Raw genomic sequence first — 17898 nt, 5'->3', positions numbered from 1 at the left:
CCTAAGTGGCATCTTGCCTGTGCTCTGTAGACTGGCTGCTTTCATGTTTCCACCAAAAATACTTCTGCTGATTTAATCCTGCTTCTGTGGCCACATTGTGTTGGAAGCCCTTGGCCTTCCTGTGTTGATGTGCTTGGCTGTGTAACTGCTGTTACTGCTCTCCATCTTGTCCAAATGAGGAGTTTGCAGCTTAGCTTAGGGGCTCATCCTTGCAATATGTTCATGTTGTGTTTGTCTGATTCAGAGGAAGATGGATGCGGTAAAGGAAAAACAGTGCTGACAAACTGGCTGCCTTGAGTCAGAAGGGTATGGTTTGCTGTGAGGAGCGCAGTGTGTGTTTGTCCAAGGCCATAAGCAGAGGCCTGTGCTTCTGGTGCGGCCTCCCTTGGGTGCACATGAAGGAAGTAGGATTTCTCCATTGTGTCCCCCACAGCACCAGCCACATGGCTGTCAACGCAATGCAGTGCGTTTCCAGTTCCTAGTGGCATGAGGAAAAGGAGGTTGTGCATCCTGCTGGACTCTGGCTGGTTTTGGTGATGCTGCCAAGGGGTGTTGGGGACAGATGGGGACATCCTGCAGCTCAGCTGGAGGTTTGTCACAGTGCTGGGCTTCTGTGGGCTCTCTTGGAGGAGAACATGTTCTGCTGGGCTTGCAAGGAGGACTGCTGGTTCCATAAGGCTTGGGCAGCTGCAGGACCAATTTCTACACCAGGGAGCCTGAAGGACTGGGGCAGGAGCCTGCAGCCTTCTGTGCCCAGCTCCCTTAGCTCAGAAGGGAGACATCTGTAACATGCTGGATCCTTATGTGCACACAGCCTTGATCAGAGCTGCTGCAAGGAGATTAGTAAGCGTGGTTACAAGGAAAAGCCAGCTGCCTCCGTGCCTACCCCTGGGTACCATGCTTTTCCAAGGGCCCAGTTTATCCAGTGTATGCCTGCTTAAGCTCTACCATGAGCCAAGAAGGTGAGACCTTGACTTGCCCAATCCTAAATGAACAACTGAAATTAAATACTTCTCCCTTGTCTACTGTATGCCTGTGTGAGGAGATCATGGTTTGAAAAACATTTCCACTTACCTGAATAACGTCTTATTTCTGATTCAGAAATAGAAAGTGTGAAGCTAGCCAAGCAGAAGCAAAAAGCTGAAGCAAAACGGAAGGCAACACCTGTTGTGGGAGACATGCAGCCATTGATGGAAGCCCTACCTGAGCTCTCTGACCTGACCGCAGGTGTCAGGGACAGGAAGCCACCCAAGAGGTATGTGGTATGCAGAATGGGCTGTGTATTTCTCTTTTTCCTCCAGGATGAAGTGGCCTTCAGCTCAGCTTGTAGCTACTGGCACTACAAGCTTGATGTCCACAGTTAAGAGAACAGGAGCTCATTCTCAACTACGTTTCACCCTTTTCCATGAAATCATTTTCTACAAGAAGCTTAAATGTGTCTGTGGTGGTTTTACTCGGGTGGGCAGCTGAGTTCCAACATGGCTGCTCTCTCACTCCCCCTCCTCAAAGGGAAAGGGGGAGAAAATAGGATGCAAAGGGCTCAAGGGTTGAGATAAAGATGGGGAGATTGCTCAATAATTATCGTGACGGGCAAAACAGAATCAGAGTAGGGAGATAGTAAGATTTATTGCCTATTAACTAACAAGCTAGAGAAGTGAGAAACAAAGGAATGAAACCAAAAACACCTTCCCCCCATCCCCCTTCTTCCACCTCCTCCCCTCGAGTGTCGCAGGGGACCAGGGAATGGGGGTTGTGGTCAGTCTATAGCGCTTCTTCTCTGCCGCTCCTTCTTGGTCACTCACTTCCCCTGCTCCAATGTGGGGTCCCTCCCATGGGATGCCATCCTTCCTAAACTGATCCTGCGTGGGCTTCCCACAGGCAGCAGCTCTTCAAGAATATGCTCTCACAGAGGTGCAAACAACATCGCTTATTGGCCTGGCTCTGGCCAGCGGCGGGGCCTTTCTCTGACATGGGGCAGCTTCTGGATTCTTCTCGCAGAAGCCACCCCTATGGCTCCCCACTACCAAAACCTTGCCATGTAAACCCACTACACTTCTAAATCTACAGTTAAGAGAGGACCTATATTGCTCAGATGAGACTCGGCGTGAGACAGGCTGGGAGAAGTGGGATGTTCTGGGAGTTGTAGGACTGACACACAAGTGTCAAGTATGTAATGCTGCTTAGCCCACCTGTGAATTTGCACTTGAGGTGTGTTTTTTATAATGAAAGTTGTTTTCAAGATCACTTTCAGCAAATGGTGTTTGATGCTTCATCATCTAGCAGGTTATGTCTGTACTGTTCAAAGGGGATTCATTCTTGTTTTGCAAGTGGTGAAGATGGGGATGATGGCTTACCCAAATTCACAGAGCTGTGGTGTGACAGAGGAGAGCAGATTTGGAGGGTTAGGATTCAAAGCACAATGCTGCCTGCTAGGTTTGTTGGCTTCCTTCCTGCCTGAGCCTCTGGCTGTGTGGCAGCCTGGCATTCTGTCCTTCCAGACCTTCAGGCTTCCTCCTGAAGCAGTTCAAGCCCTCTGAGCAGAGCTTTACTCCCTAGCCAGACTCTGTTCACCCTGTTGGCTTGGAATGTGAGTTTGGGTGAGAGCAGAAAGATGTTTTTTCTTTTCCCTTTGCTGTACTGAAAGTTAAGAGCTGTTTCTGAACCTCTGACAATAATACTTCAACCATCCCAGCCAGGCGTAGGGTACGTTCTGATTGCCTTTGTGTTTTTTCCTTTTCAAAGGAAACGCAGTGCTCTGCCTGGCTCTTCAGTCTGTGCTGCAACCGCATTTGTAGCCCCCAGTGCAGAATAAAAGCTCTGCATGATGCACAACTGCTCACACCTCTTCTCCAGTTGCTCACTATGGGTTGGAACTAGAGACTTGTTTTGACCATAATAAGCAAGCATTTGGATTAGAGAACAGCCAAGTATAAAGCTGCCTGGCAGAGCACCCTCTTCTTTGGTTGAAGATCAAGGCTGGAACTACCATGAAACCTTGTGTGATTTGCTGGGTGCCCCAGAAATGAACTCTGACCCAGATGGGATTCCCAGCTACAGAGCATGGCTGAGTTGGCAGTTCTCTGTTCTTCTGGAAAGTTACCCCTCAGACAAACAGCAACCTTGCATCTAAGCTTGGGAAAATATTTTCTTCCTTAACTTGGCTCCTAATTCTTTGAATAACTCTTTTTTTTTTTAAACAGCCGTTCAGTCAGTCTGTCCTCTCTTTCAGTGGGAATAAGTAGCAGAAGTACACACACAGTACCTTAAAGCACTGAGAGTTGGTTGAGTGGAGTTCTGGGCCAGGGCTTAATCTGAGCATAAGCAGGTGGGTTTGCCCTCTTTCTGTGATAATGTGCCACAACCATATGTAGCATCTTACTCCAGGTTGTGTTCAGGAGCTATTCTCCCTCATCATTGCCTCCCAGCCCTCTTGGAGGCTGAGTCCCAGCTATCTGGGGAAATGGCTTGGAGAAACTATGTACAGGGGAAATAAAACAGGTAGGTTGCTTCCTCTGAAGATTGCTTTTCCCATTACAAATATATATATGTATAGTCTACTGTATATATAGTTTACTACTTTAATCTCAAAAGAGTAGAACTCAAAAAGGCTCAGAGAAGGCTGACAAGGATGGTTATGAAGGGTCTGGCACAGCCTTTGCACCAAGGGGTTGCTTAGTGAGCTGGGAGTCCTCAGCCTGGACAGGAGTTGGAGACAAAAAGGCTTGGGAATGTAATAGTCTATAAAATCAAGTGTTATGTGGTTACGAAATAGTTTGTCTTCTCCATTATGAGAAATAAGGGACATCAAACAAAGCTAGCAAATTGCAGATTCAGTGCAAACAGAAGGAGGCTCTCTTGTGCTGCACCGTTCCTAGCTGAGGGATATTGTGACTATGGGAAACCTGTGGGTTCAGGTGAGACCTACAAATCCTATGAGAGAGTGCTGTGGAGGGTTACTGCATGTATATAAACAGCAACTGGCTCAAAGTCTCTGAGCTGTGAATGCTGGTGAGGATGTGGCCGTACGCTTTCCCTGTTCTTACCCCTCCCTGGCCATCTGCTGCAGAATTCAAGGCAGAGTACTGGCCAAAACAGTCCTTTCAGCTGACTCACTACAATCACTCCTCTGTTCTGTAACACATTTTATGGCAAAAGATGTGTGGTACTCATGGAAGATTTCTGTGGTCTTGCACAGATCCGTAGCTCGACGTTCTCGGAGAAGCACTGATGGCTCTGTTTCTCTCCAAACCCAGATCTCATTGTGTGAGCATGGCAGCCCCCCTCTCTTCCTGGAAGCCTGAGCTCATGCTGCACTGCTGTGATACGTAGAAAGCCCAGTGGGGCTGTGGCACGGGAGGGTAGAGAAGTCCTGCTTTGGCTGAGAATTTGGAATTGGTCAGCACTATCTGCAGGTGGCACAGCAGATGTGGGAGCTCGGCTTTGACTGGTGTCACACAGATTGCCTGTGACGTGTCAGCCAAAAAGCAGTCCATCTTGGTAGAAGCATGAAGGAGCTACGGTGCTCTTCTTCCATGGAAGCAGTCTGTTTGCTGGCTTGTGGTTTCCTGTACTGCATGAGGATGTGTGCACTAAAGTGTTTGAAATAGTCAGAGAAAGCTTTTATAGGATTTGAATCATTACATAAATGAAGGGTAATACTCTGGTGATTTGTCAGCATTATTAATAAAAGATTAGATTCTCCAGGAATTTGATCTCCTGCTGGGTTAGAGAGCATTACAGTGAGACTTTATTCAGTTTTATAATGGATGAAGGCAATGAAGTGTAGTGAAACAGGGCTAGCATTCGCAGTCCAAGTGAGCAGGCAGCATGTTGGTGGTTTGGTGGGGGAAAGTCAGGCAACAACCTTTCAAACGTGTCAGACCAGCGGGGCAGAGCTGTTGCACAGCACCGAAAAGCCTTCAGAAGCACTGAGCCCTTTAAAATAGTGGAGTGGCTAAAAGCAAAAGTGGGCTGGCACACCCTGATGCGGGCCCAGCTCTCCTGGTACGCTGCGGAGGCATGCGTCCCTCTGAGGCACATGATCTTGAAGGGCCTTGTGATGTACTTGAGAAAGGCTTTTATTCACTCGTCCTCACTTCTTGCAGAGCTGCCCGTCTTTGAAGGGCCTGCCATGGCAAATTGGTGGTGCATACAGAGTCTGCAAGCCCCTGCTCTGGTGACCATGGATTGCCATCCAATTTCTGAAGGGATTTCTCTCTGCATCCATGAGCAAGCCAGGCAAACTGGGACTGTGACCAGGAAACTGTTCCTGTGCCAAGTAGTTAATGAATGTGAGGAGAGCAGAGATGCTTCCTGATTTTTCTGTGTCTTGCAATACCAGTGGATGCAGCAGCATGATGAGAGCTGTTTGTCTGCTCCTGCTGATCGCTGTTCCTCATGTGCTGTCAGGTCTGTTGTGTAACACCAGCAGTGCCAGGGTGACCTCGAGAGGGACTGCAGGGTATGCGAGCAGTGTGCGGACATTGATCTGCCTGGCTTCCGTTTCCTTTGCAGGCTGTGTGCCGCGGAGGCTGGCTGATGTGCATTAACCATGTTTGGGTTTGTCTGGTTTGTCAGAGAGGTTTGGCGCTGGGGCACACCATCCTGGGATGGAGGGAAATCAGATGTGATCGGGGCAGTGGTGAGAGCAGCCCTCATCAGCTTGAGTGCACCAGGATCCCCGTTGAGTAAAAATGAAATGAGCCAGGATTGAGAGAGGGAGAGATGAGGAGGAGGAGCAGGAACTGATCAGATGGGGAGGGATGATAAAATGGAGGGGCATGGAGCAGGTGGTGAGGAGGAAAGGGAGAATGGGAAAATAGCAGAATAAAAGAATGGAGGGTAGAAGGTCAGAGAGGAAAACAGAAGGGGACTTTTTTTTTTTTCCCCAATACACACTCTCAGAGGTGACAGCAGGGAGAGTCCTGCTGTGGCCAGGCTGGGAGCCTGGTGCATAGATTTAGTGTGGGGTCGGGCTCCTGCCGTTTGGTTTATTTTCACTGTGTTGCCCAAGGCTTTATGTCATGTGATCCTTTGGTAGGAGCAGCCGTAGGCTCTGATACTGCAGCAACCAATGCCTTGTGCTGTCCCTTACTAGTTCTCATCTTCAGTCAGATCCCTCTTTCCCCTTCAAGGTCCTGATTTTCTCTGAACTTGGAGCACCTGCATGCAGAAGCTCTGCTCATCAACTGCCACCATGCCATTGCTGTTATAGTTCAGTGGCTTTTTTTTTTTCCTGCTCTCTAGTTTTCCCACAGCTTTCCTTCCTTGTGCATTTCAAGTCTCAAAAGCAGCTCCTGCCCTTCCTGCACGTCCCTTGCTTGGGCTCAGCAGTTGTCTTTATTATAAATCTCTACTGCTGCTTGGCATTAGGCATCACATGCTTTCAGCACCTGTGCAGAATGGGATTACACCTCTGGTCTCCTTGGACTTTGCCCAGGAATAGGAAATGGGTACAGAGTGTGCAGATCTGTGCTTGCCGCTGTACCTCAGCTGCACATCATCCTGTGTTCCTGAGAATGAATTGGTTGTCTAGTAATTTTATGGGGTTTATAGGGCCTATATTTGATTGCAAAAGAGAAGGCTCTGTTGTGCTTTCCCTTCAGCTAATCTGTTTGCAGCTAACTTATACTGGCAAACCTTTGGGGAGGATATGTGTTCACAGGGAGAAAGGAATACTGACTGCTATTCTTAAAATATAACTGATGCCTTATATACCAGTGGTCCCACTGCAGGACTGGTCAGTAGCAAGGCTGGCAGCTTCCTATTCTTGCTGAGTAACCATGGCACTGCCTACAAACTATGTGTGCAAATGCTAGAGCTCTGCAGTGTTAGCAATCAACACAAGATGTGCAGGGGTAACGTATGACTGGTGGGGAGGGGAAGTTCAGTGGGATCTTCTCTCTTAGCAACAGTATTGGTTTGACCTGGAAGTTACAGATAAGCAGAAATCAGGCATCCAGGCATGGTCATCTAATGACCCATTCTAGAACTAAGTAATCCGATTGTTCTTTAGTTCATTTACCTCCTGCATGTTCAGTCATGACTCCAGAGCTGTCATCAGTGTGTGGTGGAAGGAGTGTATATTTCCATTACTGTCTGGCTGTGGAAATAATTGCCTTTCAGGACAATTTCCATACAGGACAATTACCTGTACTTTCTGGGAAGGCAGATGCAGAGTCACTGGATTCCTTCCATCTCCTCAGCAATTGATAAATTATCTCTACTCTGTAGCACTTACTCACTTGTGTTGCTTCTCTCCACAGGCACGTAAAAGCAAAGTCAGAACCAGTGGACTTCTGTCTGATGAAACAAGCTCAGAAACACAGGCTTTTGTAAGTACTCACTTATCAGATGTCCAGTCTTCCTGCTCAGCATCGCAGAATGGTTGAGGTTGGCAGGGACCTCTGGAGGTGCTCTAGTCCACCCCTCTGCTCAAGCAAGGTCACCTACAGCTAGTTGCTGAGGACCATATCCCACTGGGTTTTCAGTATCTCCAAGGATGAAGATCACAAAACCTCTCTGTGCAAACAGTTCCAGTGTTTCAGTCTTAACACACCTGAAGGCCCTAGAACTGGTGGCAGCTTTGAATCTCCCCTTTACATAGTGCAGGCTATTTGCAGGTGTCCTTCTGTTTCAGTTCTACCAGACTCAGTCAGTTCTGGATGGTTTCAGTCCATTTGCACTTCTGTTTCATATAACATCTAAGAGAGCACAGGAAGCTGCACTTGCTCCTTAAAGAATTCATTTTTCCTGTCTTATTGAAAAGAAGGACCTGGTTTGGGCCTTCTATGTAAGATCTCTGGGCTTTCAGGAAAACCCACACCAACTGTTTCTACTGGCCACAGTTGTCTTGATTTTTGGCTGTACCAAGCGACAAAGCACGTGCTGTGTCCCTCTGTGTGGCACAGACAACGTGGTTGTCAACCAGGAGGTGCATCCCTTTTCTCAGCTTGCTGAGCTGGGGCTGCAACACTCAGCTGTGGCTCTGTCTCTTAAGACGTTAGGCCCGTGTAGTTTTAGCTGATAAGCTGATACACTTCTGGAAAGCCTTGAGCAGTCGTGTAGGTGAGGAGCTCTTGAATGTCTGCAGTCAGCTTACAGCTGCTCTGCTGGAACACCTCTGGAATGTCAACTTAAAAGCCTTACATCCCTTACGGGGACAGCTGTGCATTGGCATCTGCCAAACCGTTTCTTGTGAAATTAAGCACTCAATTACTTTTGAGTAATTCCTGGACTTTGCTAAGAGTCTAGCAATTCCTTTTTCCTCTGTATAATCAATTGGATATTTTATACCAACACCAGGCATCAAGAACTTCATTGTCCCTCAGCGCAGCTCTCCTGGAGCTAGACCCTGTGATCTGAGAGTGTTTGCTTTCTGTGATGCCTTCTTCTGCTGTTTCCGTCAGTTCTGGGCCATTCCACTTCACCCTGGGGCTGAGAACAGTCAGTCTACAGATCCTAACATTACTCTTCAGCACTCTGTGAACATCCTTTTCTGCCTGAAACTCCCTAGTATCTATGCTGCAATGCCTTTTTTGCTCAGTTCTGCCTTTCTGGATGAGTCCTTCGTTGGCTTATTGCAGAAGCTGAAGGGTCATGGCCTGGAGTGCCACCAGCATCCTTTTGTGGTGGAGATCATGGGTAAAGAACACTCCTTGGAGGAGGGACTTGTGAATAGACCCAAATAGGCAACTCCACCACCATCTTCCTTATCAACAAGCTGATGTGAGATTGCCTGCCTGCCTCTGTCTTTCCCTCTGTACAAAACTGGACAGATGCAGTCAGTACTGGCATGTATACTACCTTGGTGGTCTGGGAAGTCTGTTGTTCTTGGGAGGGAAAAAGTTTGGAGGAAGATCTTGAGCTTTATTATCTAGGACTTTAGTTAGGACTGGAGGAAGCCTCCCCACATTGCCCTGGCTGCCAAAACCCGAGCTTCAGGTTTGACTTCTCTCTGTGTTCCTCCTTGAGGGGTAGGACCAACATTGAAGGGGAAGGGGCTGTAGCAGGGAGGAAACGAGCTACTACACGCTGCAAACTGAAGAGCATTCTGCTGATTGCAACTACCACCAAGAACACGGAAATGTGTCTGGCTGGGGTATGGAGAGCCAGGGAGTCTGGGGGAGATGGGGAGGCTGCAATGGATGTGACTTATATATATATGTGACTTAAATATATATTTTTTTGATTTTACACTCCTTGTGCTTTGTTCTTTTTCCTCCCTGCTTGTTTGCTTTTTAAAAGGAGATCATTTTCAGAGCAAACAGCCGTGACTAAGTGTTACAGAGAGGTAATTCTCTCATGGTGTCTAAGGAGTGTTGCTTGTAGGATTACCAACCCTCTATGTTGAGCAATGAACAGTCAGTAGATGAGCTCTCAAGTGCAGAATCTGCTTCTGTGCTTATGCACTCTGAAGTAGTTTTCATTCTGTGTGGATTTACCAGATACCCACAATCTCTTTTTCCCGATTTACTAGCGAAAAGCTCTGAAAAATTTCCAAGTGATGAGGGACACTAATATGATAGTTTCTGTTTGTGACATGAGATTGAGCCGCTGGCTTTCACAGAGCTAGCAGCAATTTGAGCATTGTCCTTGGGTAATTTATGTCCATTTCTTGCATTATTTCTTTCTGAGGTTTACACTGAGGACAATTCTGTCTGTATAGAAACCCACTGCATTATGAGCTTTTTTCTTCTCAGTTCCTTTTGCATGAACCAATTGTGTGTTTTTTTTTTTCTCTCCTCAGAGAGGAGGAAGTGGCATGGTTTCATGAGGTCATTGCAAATCCCACGTACAAAGCCAACCCCCTCATGGCCATCAGTGAGCATCTCTCCAAGAGGCTGAGGCAGGAGGAGGAAGGTAAACCCCTCTAGGGCATCAGCTGGGACCAAATGTGCAGCTGGAGCTGGTGCAAGGGCTCCAGGCCACAAACGAGCACACATCACTAACATGACCTCTCAGCCATGTCAGTCCTCAGAAAAGAGTCCAGCATATTCTTAAACCCAACAGTCCTGTTTTCTGTCTGCAGGAATAATGCAGTTCTCTCCTGACAGTGGCGGCTGCTCCTTGGCAAGCAGCCTGCAGAGAGCAGGGTGTTCTGTGTGATCTTTGTGCAGACATTAAGCTCCCTGTGAAGCGTCTTGACACCTCTTCTCTTCTTGTGAGCAGGCACAATTTCTTAACTCGTGCCAGTGGCAATGTATCTGCATTTTCTTCCCTCCCAATCCTTGCTGACAACTATGAAAAGAGGTTCACTGCCATTCTTTCGTGATTGTTTAAGACCCCAAGCCCTGAGGCCCAGAAGGTTGTTGTAGATCTGTGTAAGGACTGATGCTGCTGTTCAGAGACATTGTTTTATGTGAAGAATTTAGCTTTGGAATAAATGCATTCACACAGTACTGAGTTTGTCTGGCTCTTGTTTTGGTAAATACTAATTGAAGTACGAGCTTATTCTCATCACTGGAAAAATTACTTAGAAGAATGTTTTTTCTTCCAAGTATATAGTGAACCGCTAGACTGCTGCTGCAGCATGCAACAGAAGACACCTGAAATCATTGCAGGTTATGTTTAACTCACAGTAAAGGCTTGCTTCAGCCCATGGTCACACAGGGGTAGGGAGAAAGCCCCAAGAAGATCACTTGGAGTGGAGTCTGGGAATCTTGGGAGCAAAGTGTGACTCGCTGTGGTGGGAGGAGTGAGGGAAATGGACGGGTGGGACCTGGTGGGAGGTGAGCTTTTGGACCAGTGGGAGTGGTGGGAGCTGCCGGACTTCACTAGGCAGGAGGCCACAAGAAGGCCTGGCTCTAATTTGGGGTTAGGACTATGAGAACCTGCAGCCCCTTCTCCAAAGTCCTTCAGCCCTCTTGCCCTGCATCCCTGAGCTAGCAATAGACACTGCCTGCATTCTCCATTTCATCCCCTTCCCTCCCCTCCCCAGTCTCCTCTCCTCTCTGTTAGCCCCTTCTGATTTCCATCTCAGTCAGCAAGACAGTCTAGGCAGACTGGTCAGTTGGTCACTTTACCAGTACAGTGTTCTCCCCATACTTGCTTTATCTTTCTGTGTCCGTCTCCAGAAACTGACACAGCTGTAGAAAAAAGGTGCATGCCCAGGGGAGCAGAGGGGTTTGATGGATATTTTCTCCAAGGAGGTACTTGTAGAGTAAGGAAGAGCAGGGATTTTTTTTTTTCCATCTGATGTGCTTGTGAAGGTGGTTGTGACTGTGGAAAGTGAGGTGAATTAAATGTGTTAAGAGGAATTTTCACGTCAGGCAGGAGCAGTGAACGCTGAGCTTTGTTGGCCTGATGGCTGCCTGCCTCCCAAGCAAAGCAACCTGTAGGAGAGAAACACAAGCTGCTTCCTCTCTGCGACCCTCTGCCTGTGCTTTGCTCCAGGCCTGGGAGCATTTGGGAATTGGAGGGGGGCTGGAAGAGGTTCACTGGCATGAGGAGCCTGCAGATGTGTGGTCACCCCCAAATGAAGATGTAGCCCGTGTGCCTTGAGTACGTGCTCTGTGCAGGCAGCGTGGGTTTGTTCCCAGCAGTTGCTCTGAGAGCAGCAGAGCTAAGGAAACTGAGTCTTCACCTCCAGGCCCTCCATTCCTGGTGCCTGTGACTTGTGCCAGAGAAGTCTCCTGGAGCTCCCTCTGTGCCTCATGCTCCTGTGAGCCAGGCTGGACACAATGAAGGGCAGGTGGCCCTGGGACCAGGACACCGTGCACTAATGGCTCTCCTTCCAGTGAGCTGCAGCCCCAGCTCTGAAGTGCTGGCCTGTGGCTGCTGTTGTTGGTTGTGGCTCCCAGCGGAACAAGATGTGACTAAGGTACGGACCAAGCTGAGGTTTTGGGCTTCGTTTTGTCCATAAGCATACTGTTAACCCATTTGCTCTGTCTTGTAGCTAGCTGGCTCCTGAGAAAGATAGGATCCTGTGCTTAAAAGGAGGGAAGGCAAGAGCAGAAGGTGAAGACATCCAAGTACAAAGGAATATAAAGATTGCTCCTCTTGTTCTTGTCTTCTTGTTCACTAGCAAGTGAATAGGGCACTCAGCATGTCTGGAGGGCAGGAGGCAGGTAAGAAGGCTTTAATGACATGTTGGAGGACTTTTATTGCTTTTCTTCTGTACTGTGTGGGAGTTTGCAGCTCTCTTTGTCTTGGGTTTTTTTAGATACCTTTAGATACCATGTTTTCGTAACACATGAAGAGAGTCCTGGCCTCCTTGCAGGGCCAGATCATGCAGTGGCTGACCTCTGCCCTTGCACTTCCATTCACAGCACTGGTAATGTGCTGCTCTGCACTGTCATAAAATGGTGAGATAGTTGGAGAGAAGCCATGGGCAAGTTTATGAAATTCCATTCTGGGTTTTGTGCTGTGGGCATGATCTGGCCGCCTATATCCCTCCCCTCGGAGATGCAGGCTGTGCATTCTGACTGCTCCAGCAGGAGCAGTGATTTTGTTCAACAAGCACTAATTTCCTGGGCGTTGTGCCTGACTGACAAGACCATCCTTTAAGGCCTCTGAAGGGTTAGTTGGATGGTCCCATGCCCATTTACTCCACACCAGTTTCTTCCTAATAACTTCTCCCTGGGGTGAAAAGAAATCTGAAAGGATATCATTTTCTGTCTTACCAGATGATTAGTTTCCTTCTCACAGACAGTTCCAATTAACTTCAAGTTGAATTATTGCTTGGATGGCCTGAACTGCAGTGTTAGGGCAGATTCTCAGCTGGCAGAAGAGCTAGGTACAGTTAGGTTCTGGGGTAGATGTTGCTGTGGGTCACATGCCAAGGGACCACCTTGTTTTGTCTCTGAAAAATAAATTCTAACAGAAGTGCATCCTTTTTTTCATCTGGTGTAATGTGTGATAGAAGAAGCCCAGAAGTTTGGTTCTGGAGTGGAAAAGGGATTTCTGTGTGTAAAACCAGACCTGAGCACTTCGTCTGGACCCTCAAAAGGCACCGTCAGGATGAAGGGTTTGTGTAGTTTGTGCTGCTCTTCCAGGCTGGCATCAAAGCAGGAACTGTTCACAGGTCTCAGCCTGGTGCCCTCAGGTTGCTAGCTGCAGTGTTTGTGGCTAAAGCTGGTAAGTAGAATTGATCTGTCACTGTAAATTTGGACACCAACAGCTCTGTCATCTGACACTTTTCCCCTACTCAGTGTGGTTGCTGTGTCTCATCCTTTCCTTTCAAATCACTGGGAGCCAAGACAGCTGAAGTCTTATTACCTGGGAAGCAAAGGGGTGACTGGAGAGGTGGGTGATAGCAGCAGTGAAGGCGTTGATCTGAGTGACCCCACTCCATGCTGTGTGGTGGCTGTGTTCATGCTTGTGGCCTTTCATCTCCATGTGCAGCATCACTGTGCATCACATGGCTTACCTTTTCTTTACCATGGATGGGCTAATGTCGTCTAGTTCTCGCATTGCTTAGCCCACTGTTTGGAAATTTTGGTCCCCTGCCTATTTAGCAGCAGTTAAACATGACTGTTTGAAAGCGTAGTTCACAGCCTGCTGCTGCAGGCATCTCCTGCCCACACCATCCTTGCAGTTGAGCAAAGAACTTACAATCTGCCAGGAAACAGGCATCTGGGACACAAAGTTGTCTTCTCAGTTGGCATGTTTTCAGGATGATAAAAGCTTTCATCTGTTTTTTTTTGGTTGGTTAGTTGGTTGTTTGGTTGGTTGATGGGTTTTGTTGTTGTTTGTTTATTTGTTTGGTTGATTTTTATTTGGTTTTGTTTGTTCTGTTTTCTTTAAGATAGCAGGGTGGGGAAAAAATAGCTTCCAAGCTGTAAAGGGTAGTTATGCTGGAGGGAAGGGCGGGGGCCTGACCTGGCAGCTCTAGACTTTGCAAGATGTGAGTAAGCAGTGAATGTACTGCAAACTCAGGGCTGGAAAAAAAATAGGGCTGCTTTTTGCAGCTGCTTTTCTTTCTTGTTGGTGATTTTGCTCACAGAAACTGTATGTGAAAGCAGAAACCTGGGTATCCTGCCCATCTGATGGTGCCAGTGGATATTTTCTGCTACGCTCAAAGAACACAGTGCGGTGGGTGGAGTGAGATTCTCCTTTACCAGCAGCTCATGGGTAGTTGTCCTTGATTCACAGATTGCAAAGGCTTTTTTTTTTTTTTATAGCAGCTGTTGCAACACCTATGTTTCTCCCTGGTACCAGCAATGGCACCTTATACGTTGTTTCTTCTGGCCAGAGGTTGCATCGGGCCAGCTGCATGTCTCATGAAAGCATGGTGAATCACAGGACCTGGGCCTTATTCATTTAACACAAGCGAGTCACTATGGCATGTATGGCAAACTCCCTCCTTTCTTCCACTTGATGGCTTCTCTGCCCTGGAAAGCTTTCCTAGCACGCTTCATGCAAGGAGTCACCTGGTCCCCTTCTGTGGTGGTTTTGCCTTGCTGTGCAGCTGAAATCCACCGCAACGGCTCTCTCACTCTTCCTCCTTAAAGAAAAAATGGGAGAAAATATGATGGAAAGGGCTCAAGGGTTGAGATAAGGACGGAGAGATCACTCAACAGTTATCATCACGGGCAAAACAGACTCAGCATAGGGAGATTAATGTAATTTACTGCCTATCAGTAGCAGACCAGAGCAGTGAGAAACTAAAACCAAACTAAAACCATCTTTTTCCCATCCACCCTCTCTACCTCCTCTGTGCCTGGCAGCAGTGCCTGGCTCATGCCTTGGTCTGGTGCAACTCCAGACCCTTGGCTGCATTCCTCACCCTGTCCTTGGGGTGCCAGTGGCAACCAGTGCAGAGCACTGGTGATGGGAACATTGGGCCTCTGCTTCAGCATGGTTGCTCTTCTCTGCTGTCTGGGACCCAAGCAGGCTGTGACTCAGCCCAGCTGTCGTTTTCCGTGCTGCAGCCTGGACTGGGCCTTGTCGCCCATCCAGCTCCACAAGTCAGTTCCCCAGGGAGCACAGTGGCTTGCAGAAATGGAGATCCTGGGGCACTAGAAAGACATATTTTTCCTCTGAATAGTAAGTAGCGCTGAGCTTCCTTCTTCCCTCCCTGTCCCTGCATGCTCTGCCTGCACAGCACGGGGACTGCTCCGGTCAGCAAGCTGCCTCTGGCCAGTCGTGCTGCAGGGTGTGTGGCCAGCCCAGCGTTCAGGAGGATCTGAGAGGTTCAAGCTACAGGGATTCTTTCCCCTTCCAGCGAAGAAAGAATGGGGTAAAATCTGAGTATGCCTGGCAGAGCAGAGACCGAGCATTAATGACCTTCCCTCTTGCACGCTCCAGGAAGTGCAGCAAACCCTTTCTCTGCAAGGCATTATTTTTCCCTCCAGATGCCCTTTTCCCTAGCTGATCCTTACATTTCCCAGATTTTATGAAGCCTCTTGGGCACGTGGAGGTGTTTATTTTGCTCATTATCTACAGTGCAAGTACTTCTGAAACCAACCCAAGATGGGTTCCTTGCAGATGTAGCAAGAGCAGCAAGAGGGAGCCTGAGGAAATACAGTTGCATGCAATACTGAGCTGCTCAATGTTTTGGAAGCAGACGAGATTGGCACCAGCACATCTTCCTTTCATCCACACGTTGCATGAGAGAGGAGGGAGGTGAATCATCTGACCACAGCTTTGCTAGTGGCTTGTCCCTGCCCTGAAGCATGAGTTTCACCATAGTTTTTTGCAGCATCCTTTGTCCATTGCTTTTTCTGCCCTTGATGGCTGTCCTGCTGAGACATGTCATCACCTTGCCTCGTCCTGCCTTTTTCCGGAGTGCCCAAGGAGAGGTAGAACAAGCCAGATTCACAGGGATTCCTTCTCTGAGGGATGAAGTCCTGCTCCTGCTCTTCACTTCCTGACCTTTAACCAGTTTCTAATCCCAGGAGGTCTCTACCTCTTATCCTGCAGCAGCTCAGTTTCTTTAAAAGCTTTTGAGCATTCTTTAAGAGCTTAAGAGCATTGCCACGTGCTGTTTGGAAGTCTTTGTAAAGCTTTGTTAATTGGATCTCCTTTATCTCTGTACTTACTGTTTCCTTGCAAGGGAAAATCATACCCTGTGATGGTAAATCTTCCCCAACATAACTGTTTGGGCATCTGCTGATTCTGCTCTTGCAGTTTGCTTCAGTGCGAGGCATTTATCTGGTAGCTGGCTTTGTGTTTTTATTTTGACAAAGAGTCCAATTCAGACATTTTCTCTGCAAAAGACAGTGTTGCCTCCCAGCAGCTAGTGAGCTGCATTTCAGGGTGGAAGCAGAGCAGCGGCTGGATGAGACCTGGGGAGCACTGCATGAGGGGCATCTGGCTTGGCATGCTGCTGCCAGGAGCCCAGTGGTAGACAGAGATGAATTTCTGGTCTGTAAACCCCAACGCCTTTGGTTTCTTGGGGAAAAAAAAAAGAAAAAAGAAAAAAAAAAAAGGTTTTGAAATGGGTTGCACTTCCTAAGCGCAAATTTATGTATCAAAGTTAGAGTTGCGATTAAAATCAACAACAACAACAATAAAAAACAATATTTGAAGGTGATAAGATGCACAGATGAAAGGAAAGTGCATTATATGCTGAAAAAAACATTTCCAAAAACATGCAGAATAAATGGTCGTCTTCAGCTCCCTGAAGCTGGTCCTTTGTTGGTGCCCGAGGAGTAAGAGTCACAGCTTGTTAATTCTCAGCCCGGTCCATAAACCTGGGTGGGTGGGGGAGTTCCAGCAGCTCATACTGGGACTGGTGTCAAGATCAACTCTCCTGTTGGAGATTTATTGGATGAACAGTGGCATGAGAATTTGTGTGGTGTCTTTTTTTCTTAACAAAGTCAATTGTTTCCTTATGAAGATGTTGTTAAATGGCACAAACAAAACGGGGCTTTGCCAGAAGCACCATTAAGATTTAGACCTTTGCATCCAAATGCTCTGGGATTTCCCAGATCACTGGTTTCAAGTAGGATACATAAAACTATAATCTAAGGATTTCTCTCTGCTTTAACGATCAGTGTTTCATGCCAGAAGGGGTGTGCCTCTGCTCTGGGATGGTGTCAGTTACCCTGTTTGAACTTGCTGTGATTTGTGCACGAAACACTCCTGTTGCTGTACAGGTCCATTTGTGTCAGCTCCGTGTGGCTCGTTGTCCCTGTGCCTGTGGTAGAGCTCCGTCTATCCCCTGATGCCACCTACGGGTTCGGTTCGCTGTGCTGCCATGGGGCAGTGAGGATGTGGCAGGGAGGTCCAGACCCCTTGTGCAGCCAGCTGCCATCAGCTTTAGTCAAGTGAGGATTTCGATGTTTTAGTCTAGTACAGGCTCTCTTTGCAACCAAGTGAGGCACAGCTGGGAGACAGGAATCCAGCCAAGATGTCTGAAGGCTGTCGTGGCTGCTGGGAAACTCAGCTGCGTGGTGGGGCAGGCGGGGCGGGGAAGGTCAGTGGTGTTCAAGAGGCTGCCAGAGGCAGCGCTGGTTTGTTCGGTGCTAGTAAGGCGCTGGGACACTTGAAGATGCTCGGCCTGCAGTTTACTGCATAGGATGTGGACAGCTTGAACTGTGGCGTGACACATCATTCACTCGATCTTCCTGGGATAGTTATCTTGATTTCAGTGGCACAAGTAGAAGAGGAAGCTGAGACAAAGAAATATCCAAAACAGGAAGCCACTGCAAAGGGAACAAATGTCAGGGCCTGTGTAGGTGAAGCAGATGATGCTGGAACATCCTCCTAGGGGAAGAAGATATAAGAAGAGATAACAACTCCAGCACACGCACCCCTTTGTCCCATGCTCAGCCAGCCTGGCAGGACAGATGGATGAATGGCAGAAGAGAGGACAGACTGTTCTCGCAGCTGAAAACTTGTTCCATATTTAAACATGCCATTTGTCCAACGTTACCTCTGTTTGAGGTATTGAGGGGCAGGAATCAGCAAATGCAAGGGGGAGGCAAGAAAGAGAGCTGCTTACTTGGGGGA

At 47.9% G+C, this 17898-nt stretch overlaps 1 protein-coding gene across 4 annotated transcripts in view; it reads left to right on the top strand.

Moving 5' to 3' along the window:
• SLX9 (SLX9 ribosome biogenesis factor) overlaps nt 1-10399 on the top strand; it is a 54114-nt gene extending 43715 nt beyond the window's left edge. For 3 of the 4 annotated variants that reach the window (XM_080601330.1, XM_080601329.1, XM_080601331.1), the window contains 3 exons: nt 1102-1255; nt 7266-7334; nt 9749-10399. In XM_080601330.1, the coding sequence (XP_080457456.1) occupies nt 1102-1255; nt 7266-7334; nt 9749-9875 (350 nt within the window). In that variant the 3' untranslated portion in view covers nt 9876-10399. The remainder of the gene's footprint in view (nt 1-1101; nt 1256-7265; nt 7335-9748) is intronic. The other variant, XM_080601332.1, reaches the window with a different exon arrangement.
• The last annotated feature ends 7499 nt before the right edge of the window (nt 10400-17898 follow it).

The sequence above is a fragment of the Anser brachyrhynchus genome (genome assembly GCF_964034855.1).
Source record: "Anser brachyrhynchus genome assembly, chromosome: 7".
Lineage (NCBI taxonomy): Eukaryota > Metazoa > Chordata > Aves > Anseriformes > Anatidae > Anser > Anser brachyrhynchus.
This window is presented reverse-complemented; position numbering and strand designations above follow the sequence as displayed.